The sequence below is a fragment of the Galendromus occidentalis genome, unplaced genomic scaffold, assembly GCF_000255335.2.
Source record: "Galendromus occidentalis unplaced genomic scaffold, Mocc_1.1 scf7180000077040, whole genome shotgun sequence".
Classification (NCBI taxonomy): domain Eukaryota; kingdom Metazoa; phylum Arthropoda; class Arachnida; order Mesostigmata; family Phytoseiidae; genus Galendromus; species Galendromus occidentalis.
Window position 1 is genome coordinate 20,744 of NW_003805029.1, and position 9,817 is coordinate 30,560.

General features: G+C 51.3%; 1 protein-coding gene and 1 pseudogene across 1 annotated transcript in view; one reads left to right on the top strand and one right to left on the bottom strand.

The window, feature by feature from the left end:
* Positions 1-265: 265 nt before the first annotated feature.
* LOC100906344 (uncharacterized) lies at positions 266-4,729 on the bottom strand (annotated as a pseudogene).
* A 4,866-nt stretch (positions 4,730-9,595) lies between these two features.
* Positions 9,596-9,817, top strand: part of LOC108863825 (UDP-galactose transporter senju-like) — an 891-nt gene continuing 669 nt past the window's right edge. Inside the window, exon 1 of the mRNA XM_018638452.1 lies at positions 9,596-9,812. Within this exon, the coding sequence (XP_018493968.1) occupies positions 9,596-9,812 (217 nt within the window). The remainder of the gene's footprint in view (positions 9,813-9,817) is intronic.

Here is a 9,817-nt window from a genome sequence, read left to right on the forward strand (position 1 = left end):
GGCCGATGTCGATAACATCGGCCGCCTACAGAGTGATGTCACTTCGTGGGCTGGTCCGGCCCTGCCCCAGGGCCGATGTCTTGCTCGATGATGAAATGACATTCTCTGTAAGTGGCCCAGGTTGCCGCTGATGGACTGTCCTCTGAGAGCAATATTTTCCGTATCTGAATTGTGTGAAGTTATGGTGATTGCTGATATTTAATGCCCGGTTGGCTTGACCGAGAGGGTTCTGTCGGTAACAGAAACCCGTCACTTGACATTTTGCTTATTGCAGCGGATCTGAAGACTCTTCCTCTAATGGGTAGAGCAGCTTCGTCGGTCTGGTCAGGGTTCGACCGTTCCCGAATCGGATTGTGCATGATCTACTTTTGTTATCGGTTGAACTCTGTAACTCGATGACTCTGACTAATGGCTAATCGCCATCGAGTTCTCGGGGCGTCGTCCTCTTGCAGGATGCATACTTCGCCTATCCGTAGAGATCGCTGACTGACTGGTCGTCTCGCATGGGCTGTCCGAAGATAAGCCAGGTACTCCGCATGGAAGCGTTTCCAGAATGCCGTTAGCATCCTCTGTTGGAACAGCCATCGTCTCGAGAAGATTATGGCTCCGATATCCTTACGTAGCTTTGAAATTTCCTCCGATTCCGGCAGTCGCGATTCGCCGTCGTAACCGAATAGGAGGTTTGCCGGCGTTAGCGCTCGAATTTCATTAGGGTCGGTAGAGACCGTCGTCAACGGTCTCTGGTTCACGATTGATTCGACGCCTGATAGAATTACTTCCAAGTCGCGGTAGTAAGGAGCGTTTGTACCGAGCGCTTTGCTCAGGCAACGCTTGGTGCATCACACCATTCTTTCCCAAAAGCCGCCGACCCATGGTGAGGCCGGTGTGATGAATTTCCACGTGAGCTCTGTCTCAGTCAACCATTTCGATATTTCGCCTCTCGCGATGTGGTTGTAGATGAGTCGAATCTCAGTGTCGGCTCGGCGAAAGGATGCGCCGTTGTCGGAGATGAAATTCCGCGCTGATGGGAATCGATTGATAAATTTTTGCAGCGCCCGAAGGACCTCGTATGTTGACAGGTCCATCGTGAGCTCCAAGTGGATGGCCCGTGATACGGCACATGTGAATAGAAGAATGTACGACTTGGCCTTTCTTCCATTCTCTCTCTTGTAGTAGAGAGGTCCGGCAAAATCGACTCCCGTGAAGAGAAATGGGAGAGTGATTTCGACTCTGAACGCTGGTAAGGCCGGAGTCGGTTCTGCCGCCGGTTTTGCGTTGAAGCGTTTGCACCCTGGGCAATGCCTCAAGGCATCGTATATGATTTTTCTAGCTTTCAGGATGAAGAAGCGCTGTCGGAGCTTCTGAAGCGTCCAAGCGACTCCACCCCAATGCCTGCAGTCTCTGCCGTAAACAGAGAGCACTATTAGTCTGGCCCAACCGTCGTTGCCCGGGATGATGATGGGAAATCTTTCGTCGTACGAATGAGTGTTTGATCTTTCCAGGCGCGACTTGCACCTCATCAATCCATTCGGGTCTATAAATGGGTGGAATTGGGCGAGTATGCTGGATTTCGGAAGATTTTCGCATCCGCTAGAAATCTCCTCTCGAAAGTATCTTTTCTGGATTCTTTTCAAAAGGTCCTTCTCGGCTTGTTGACATTCGGTCGTGTCGGGCTGGAGCGATCGTGTTCCGCTCGAGCGGGATCGACGCCGTCTCGACTTGATCGACTGAGCGAACGTCTTGAGCCGGTTGCAGAAAGCCTGTGCTCTGATCAGCTTGTACCAAGGGGAGAAGCGGGCTGGATTGAGAAGATCGTCGATAACGTCGTTCTCGTCGTAGCGCACTGTGTGTGAACATTGAGTGGGTGTCGCTTTCCGTTCTTCCGCTGTTTCTACTATGTCGATCTGCTCAGTCGGTGGTTTCCAGGTAGGATCTCTGAGCCACATCGGTCCGGAGAGCCATCGGTAACGGCTCTGTGGATTCGAGATGTCGGTGCCCCTGGATAGGATGTCCGCTGGGTTTTCTTCCGACTTGATGTATCGCCACGCGCTTGCGACCGTCAGTTTCGAGAGTTCGCCACGAACGGCTGCCACTTCTCGGGTTGGCTTTTGATCCATGACACGCATGCCATGTTATCAATCCAGAAATATTCCTTAGCCACGGTTAGCTTCAAGTATTCTCGGATATTGGAAGTGATCCGAGCTGCCATCAGAGCTCCCATTAGCTCGTAATGATGGATCGACCATTTCTGCTTAGCTGGTGCCACTCGAGCTTTTGCCACGACTAGCCTGGCTTGAGCGAAACCCTTGTCGATAGTTCTCAGGTATATCGCTGCGCCGTAGGCTTCAAGCGAAGCGTCACAGAAAGAATGTAGTTCGAACCTCGCGGTAGAGAAACGTTGGCTGAGCGCCCGTTCGATTCTTATGTCGGTGCTCTGCCTTAGCATGATGACGAAACTCTGGTACGATTCGATGACTTCCGTCGGTAACGAATCGTCCCAATTGATTCGGAGCTTCCAGAGCGACTGGCAGAGCGCTTTCGCTCTGACGGTGACCGGGGTCAGAATACCCAGCGGATCGTAGATCTGAGCGAGTACCTTGAGGAGCTTCCTCTTCGAAACAGTTCCGCTTGAAAGTTCTGATAGGGCTTTCCGTGTGAAGACCCCGAGACTGTCCGTTGGTTGATGCCATTGGACTCCGAGGAACTTCGCATCCTCGTCTCCGACTGTGACTGATGTGTTGTCGAGAGGAGATAGCCTGAGGATGCTCTGTGCCACATCCTGGTTCGCCGTGCCCCATTTGCGGAGCGGGAAAGGAGCCTGCTGGAACATTTTGAACAAGAGATCTACTTTGTGCTCTGCGTCGGCTGAGGAGTCTGCCTGTATACAAACGTCGTCCATGTACAGGTTTGCCGAAATCTCCTCAATGAATTCGGCTCCGGCCGGGAACTGACTCTTGCAGTCGCCGATGTGGTATCGAACACCTTTGATGTGGAGCCAAGGCGAGCATATCAGGCCAAAATCGAGAACCTTGGCCTGGAACTCCCTGATCGGCGCATTGGGATCCTTACTGATGCCCAGCGGCCACTTAAATCTCAGAAATGTTCGATCGCTTGGTGCGATCTCGAACTGGAGGAATGCTTTTTCGATATCGGCCGTGATGGCGAATCGGCATTCGCAGAAGGCGCACAGGATTTTCGGGATCAAGGGTAGCAGATTATCCCCTTGATGGAGGCAGTCATTGAGGGCTGCCTCGTGGCTCCTACGAGCTCCTGCGTCCTTGACCACTCTTGTTTTGATGATTTTGTTACCATCTTGATCGGTCTTGAAAACTGCCTGAAGTGGCAGGTAGTGTCGTCGTTGGTTCGGTTTCGGTGGAGGGGTTTCCTCCGCGAATCCCCTCTTGAGATATTCGGATATCTCGCTGTCAACGGCTTGAAGTTTCTCCGGATATTTCTTTAGCTTCTCCAGAAACGAGGACAGACGGGAGCACGCCAGGTTTTCGTTGTCACCCAGCGTGTCCAGGTTGTCTTTGAACGGTAGGCTCAATCTGAAGCGGCCGTCAGGGCGTCGCTCGATTGTCTGTTCGAAGAAGTTGTTGAGCTCGTCGCTCAGTGAGTCGGTTTCCTTCGCTTCGGCGGTGTCGACTCCGAGAAACTCGCCCTCCCATAGGAACTTGAGATCGTCGTCTATCTGAATCGTCCTTCATTTTTCCGATGAACTCAGGATCTCCGATGCGACATCCCACTTCTGACACCAAAATGTCACGAATCCTCCACTGGCTAGTCAAAGAAAACGCGGGATTGTCCTTCACGGTCGCAGATGAGGGGATACGTGCGCTAATGAGGGATTGGGGATTGGAGTTTTCTAAGGTGATAGACACCTCCCGTGATGATTTCCCGAGAGTGATTGTTATCTTTTTCTCCCTCTCTCCCCTCTCCCTCACGCGACCGTCCCCGATGCACGACATTTATCGTTGGACACTGCATTACTGGAAATATATGTATGGATACGGGAGTATGCACAGATTTGGGCCCTCTTTTACTTTATACGACGACTCGTATGTGACAACCAGAGGTCAGCTTACAACAGCTCAGCGTTTGGAGGGCACGACGCGACGGTCGATTCTCGATCCACAAACGCGGGCGCACTCCACCGAGCCGAGTCGAAGCCACACCCCCGACGTTAAGTTCCGAGAGCATCGTTCCGAAATTTTCGTTGGCCCGGGATCGAAGTCACCAGCCAGACTCTGGTAGAGCGTTAGCGAGGCGGATAGAATCCTCCTCGGAGCCTGCGAGCCTGAGGCGAAGTTCGGTCATGATGGACTTACTCGCTATTCTAGTCCCCGTGCCCTGACGGGCCCGTTCATCGACAGAGGGCGCCGAGCCGTGGAGGCCACGGAGTCCTTGACTATTCTCCTTTTGCAGGTGAAGGGCTGTCGCACGAGCGCCTAAGATGCAATGAATGGGTACATAAGCAAGAACCATCGGGAAGTTGAGCTCGAACGGGTTCGCAAATACGCCTCATCAGACTGATGATAATTATCTGAGATGGAAATATCCTCCGTCGACAGTTGAATGGATGCTACACAGCTCTGCTTACTGACAGACGGTAATCTCTCGTCTTCTGGCAGATGCAACGCACTCCGCAGGTCCCAGTTGAACGGTTGACGTGCGCTCCAGAATTCGAACTTTGCGGTCTCCGGACCGAAGTCGGCATAACCGGAAACATCCTTATATATTAAGCTTTGAACGGTGAGGCTTGTTCCTCTTTGGATATGTGGAAGAGTATGCTTTTCCCGTCCGATAGAGGAATGCGAAAGAACCTTCGAGACGGAGAAGGATTGAAGACATTATACCGACTGACCGCCAAAACTTCGCAGCTCCGCCGCCCACCAAAACTTCTTCGGGAAGCTCGCCGAGAACTCAGAATTCGCAATCGATTCCGGAGTATTTCACCGAAGAGTTTCTCGCCGAAGCTCGGAAGAAGTCAGCGCTAGGCTTTCTTCCTCGGAGGGACGTTTCCTCAGAGTCGCCAAATATACAGGTCGCACAATACAAGTCACCCGCGTATCTTAACGCGCCGGTGTTCCAGACTGGCATGATGCCGTCGAGGCAAAGAGCGCCTCACAAGAGACGAGGGTCGTCCAGGTCTGGAGCGAAGTTTCCTCCTAAGGAGCCTCGCACCTTGTGCAAATTCCTCAGTGCTGGACACTGCCGCTTCGGGCCGTCGTGCACCTTCCTGCACCCTGGGGTCAATGGGCCTCCTGTCCGTCCAGAGTAGATAGCCATGCTAGATATCGAGAGACAGATATATGTATATTCAGATATATCTCTCTTAGGATTGAGGAATAAATCCGAAGTATTGAAAAAACAGTCGAGTCCCATTCTCCGAGATGCTCCGTTTCGCTCGATCTCTTCCATCGATCAGATTCCGAGCGGATCGAACTCTGGCAGCCAAATGCGGCATCCCCGAAAGCCAGGATTCTGATGAGCCAGAGTCTGATGACTTATGTTTCACTGGGTGTGGACACAGGGGTAATTTTATTCTAGCAATTCAGAGCTTGGCAGAGACGACCGTGAATCGTCTCTGAAGCTGTCACTGACTTACTAAAAACTGACTGGATGCGCGGTTGTCTCCAACAGCCCCCCTTTCCCGTGACCCCTCTCCCTCTCGGGCCTCGGAGATTCCCCCTTACCTCACGACAGATAGGGTATTATATATACATAATCGGTCTTTACGCGCGTACCGATGTAAATACCTAAACTTCACCGAACCCGGTTCGTGACAGCAAGGGGACACGCTCTCCCCATCAAAAATTCGCCACCGCGATGCAAAGCGCCTGTCTCCTTCACCAATGCTGAGACTGGCGGTAGGGATCTCATGGTTGTGCCATTGTTCATCATCCATTATCTCATCTTCCTTCAAGCTGACTTTGAGCAAGGAGGATCAAGCTTTCATTCAACGGATGAATCGCTTTCCTCCCTTGTTCTCAGCGGGAATATTATTACACATTATGTTGTTCTGAGTTGAGCGCTTACAAGTTCTGACATTTCTCGGAGCAGGCAGCAACGCTAGAAACTTATTCGATCAGAGTCTTCGCTCTGGTTCCGAGCTTATTCCACAGTCGTATCAAGCGATCATTCGATATTCTGTATTCGCTTGACGATTTCGAGAGATACAGGGCAGCACACATCAAAATTAAGCCCTGGTAGCGAGAAAAAAACAAAATCCTCGATATTCTTAATTGAATTAATGAAGCTCTCCTACAATCCTTCCCTCGGGAATACCGTATATCTCCAAATAAATGGCACCCTCCAAATACAAGACACTGTCGGAAGTACTATAATAGAAGACACCCCCGAATAAAAGACACCCCCCAATAGTAGGCATCCCCTCAATACAGGACCCTGTCAAAAATACTATAATAGAAGACACCCCCAAATAGAAGACACTGACTGTCCTGCATTTTCGGGGTGTCTTCTATTATGGAGGGTGTCTTCTGTTTGGGGGTGTCTTCTTTTAGGGGGTGTCTTTTATAAGGGGGGTGTCTCCTATTCGGGGGTGTCTTCTATTGGGGGGTGTCTTCTATTATAGCAATCCTTGCGAGTCACTTATATTTGGGGGATGCCTTTTATTTTGAGATATACGGTAGGTCTTGGAGAAATCGCCCCGGGACTCGCGGCAAGGTGTAAAAAGGTTCGCATACCTTGAGAAAAGCGAATCGAATCCTACGGCGCCACGATCGCGAACTCGAACAGGATAGCTTTGGCTCCGGGCCGTGCGCCGAAAAGCCGGATTGAATGAATAATTCCCATGATCCGATAGAGATTATAATTCATTGATTCACAATACATCTCGGGGAATTGAGGAGCGAGATCCAATCGTACTGACTGTGTCGGCTCGAGTATCGCCCCGGCTACGCATTTCGCCGAGCCCCTCTCCCATGCCCATCTCTGAAAGACGCAGTTATTTCGATTTCAGCCGAAGAATCCTCCCTCACATGATATGTTAGGTATTCGGAATGGAATGCGACGCACCCATTCGCACTTAGCTGATGACTCTCTCTCGCCTCCCCCCCCTCTCATCTTCCGTGAACATGAGGATAAAAGGAGGCTGCTCATCAACTTGACCTTCACTGTATCGGAGCTTTTCGGTGCTTTCGTTCCTGCCTCCTGCGTGCGAAGACTTCGAGTCCACCGAAGCAAAATCAAGTACATAAGAAGCATCCCAACGGATCCAGAATGGTGAGTCTCCTCTCGTCGACATTCTTATATTCATTTTCCGACCGAGGACTTCCTCGAGATCACCTCAAGCTCCGGACTCATTCAATCATTCTCCTCTCAGACGAAATCCCACGCTAACCCCTCGTTGGACGTGCTGCTGAACTTGCTGCCTAGGGTTGAAGGCTCCAAGCGCAGGATGACCTTGGAACATGGTTCAGGGGGGGAAAAGAAGATCAAGCAAAGTGATCCTGGAAATTCCCCTGAAGGACTGACAGCCGCTGGCGGAGCATTCTCTCAATGGAGAACTCCTTCGCAGATTGAATTCGCGGGAGGCCGTCAGCCGGTGCTGGCACACATTGGTGCATCGCCGCGGTTCATCCCCGACTTCCACCAAAACTTCGCAGCTCCGCCGCCTACCAGATGTCGTTCGGGAAGCTCGCCGAGAACTCAGAATTCGCGATCGATTCCGGAGTATTTCACCGAAGAGTTTCTCGCCGAAGCCGAAGCTCGGAGGAAGTCAGCGCTTGGCTTTCTTCCTCGGAGAGCCGTGTCCTCGGAGTCGCCTAATAGTGTGGTCGCAAAATATAAGTCTCCCGCGTATCTTAACGCGCCGGTGTTCCAGACTGGCATGATGCCGTCGAGGCAAACAGAGCCTCACAAGAGACGAGGGTCGTCCAGGTCTGGAGCCAAGTTTCCCCCTAAGGAGCCTCGCACCTTGTGCAAATTCCTCAGTGCTGGACACTGCCGCTTCGGGCCATCGTGCACCTTCCTGCACCCTGGGGTCAATGGGCCTCCTGTCCGTCCAGAGTAGATATGCTTGCTAGAAATCGAGAGACAGACATATGTATATTCAGATATATCTCTCTTAGGATTGAGGAATAAACCCGAAGTTTCGAAAAACACTAGAGTCCCATTCTCCGAGACGCTCCGTTTCACTCGATCTCTTCCATCGATCAGATTCCGAGCGGATCGAACTCTGCCAGCCAAATGTGGCTCACCCGGAAGCCAGGATTTTGATGCGCCAGAGTCTGATGGGCAACATGCAGAGGGAGAAGGAGGCAGCAAGGGGACACGCTCTCCCCATCTAAATTTCGCCACCGCGATGCAGAGCGCCTGTTTCCTCCACCAATGCTGAGACTGGCGGTAGGGATCTCATGGTTGTGCCATTGTTCATCATCCATTATCTCATCTTCCTTCAAGCTGACTTTGAGCAAGGAGGATCAAGCTTTCATTCAACGGATGAATCGCTTTCCTCACTTGTTCTCAGCGGGAATATTATTACACATTATGTTGTTCTGAGTTGAGCGCTTACAAGTTCTGACATTTCTCGGAGCAGGCAGCAACGCTAGAAACGTATTCGATCAGAGTCTTCGCTCTGGTTCCGAGCTTATTCCACAGTCGTATCAAGCGATCATTGAATATTCTGTATTCGCTTGACGATTTCGAGAGATAAAGGGCAGCACACATGAAATGAAGCCCTGGCAACGAAGAAAAATGAAATCCTCGATATTCTTAAGTGAATTGATGAAGCTCTCCTACAATCCTTCCCTTGGGAAAAGGTCTTGAGGAAATCGGTCCGGCACTCGTGGCAAGGTGTTAGAAGGTTCGCATACCTTGGAAAAAGCGAATCGAATCATACGGCGCCACGATCGCGAGCTCCAACAGGATAGCTTTGGCTCCGAACCGTGCGCCGAGAAGCCGGATTGAATGAATGTTCGCCATGATCCGACAGAGATTATAATTAATTGATTAACAATACATCTCGAGAGATCGAGGAGCGATATCCAATCGTACTGACTGTGTCGGCTCGAGTATCGCCCCCGCCACGCATTTCGCCGAGTCCTCTCCCCTGCCCATCTCTGAAAGACGCAGTAATTTCGTTTTCAGCCGAAGAATCCTCCCTCACATGATATGCTAGGTATTCGGAATGGAATGCGACGCACCCATACGCGCTTAGCTGATGACTCTCACTCGCCCCCTCTCATCTTTTGTGGACATGAGGTTAAAAGGAGGCTGCTCATCAACTTGACCTTCACTGTATCGGAGCTTTTCGGTGCTTTCGTTCCTGCTCCCTGCACCGTTCCGAGCCGGAGAGCCTTCAGTGACGGCGCCAAGTCAAAGATCGCCCAGAGCGATCGAAACTGTGGACGTTCCTAGGTGTTCCTGCCATCATTGCGTCGACGATTGTGTGCTGTGGCTGCAGAGAGGTAGCCCACGTAGTGTCTCCCCTCAGGAGAGCCAGAATTGAGCTCTCGATGCAACGCACTGCCGTCAGTGAGAGTGCGTGGAACAACGAACGCATTTATTGTTGAGGTCAACATCTGATGCCAATTATCCATTGAGGGCCCGGCGCCAAAAAACAGCGAGCAGCATGTCTCAACCGGTCCCAAAGAGCAAGTTCTTCGGTGATATCTTCCCCACGAGGTTCTCGGCGCTCATTTTCGTAGGCTACATCGTTTTCTTCATAGCCCAATCAATTCTGGTCAAAGCTTCACAAACGAACCGTTCCTACTCGTACAATGTTACGTGCGTGGTTATGCTGACAGAGCTCCTAAAACTAGTGTTGTCGACATTCTTGTATCTGAATGATCAT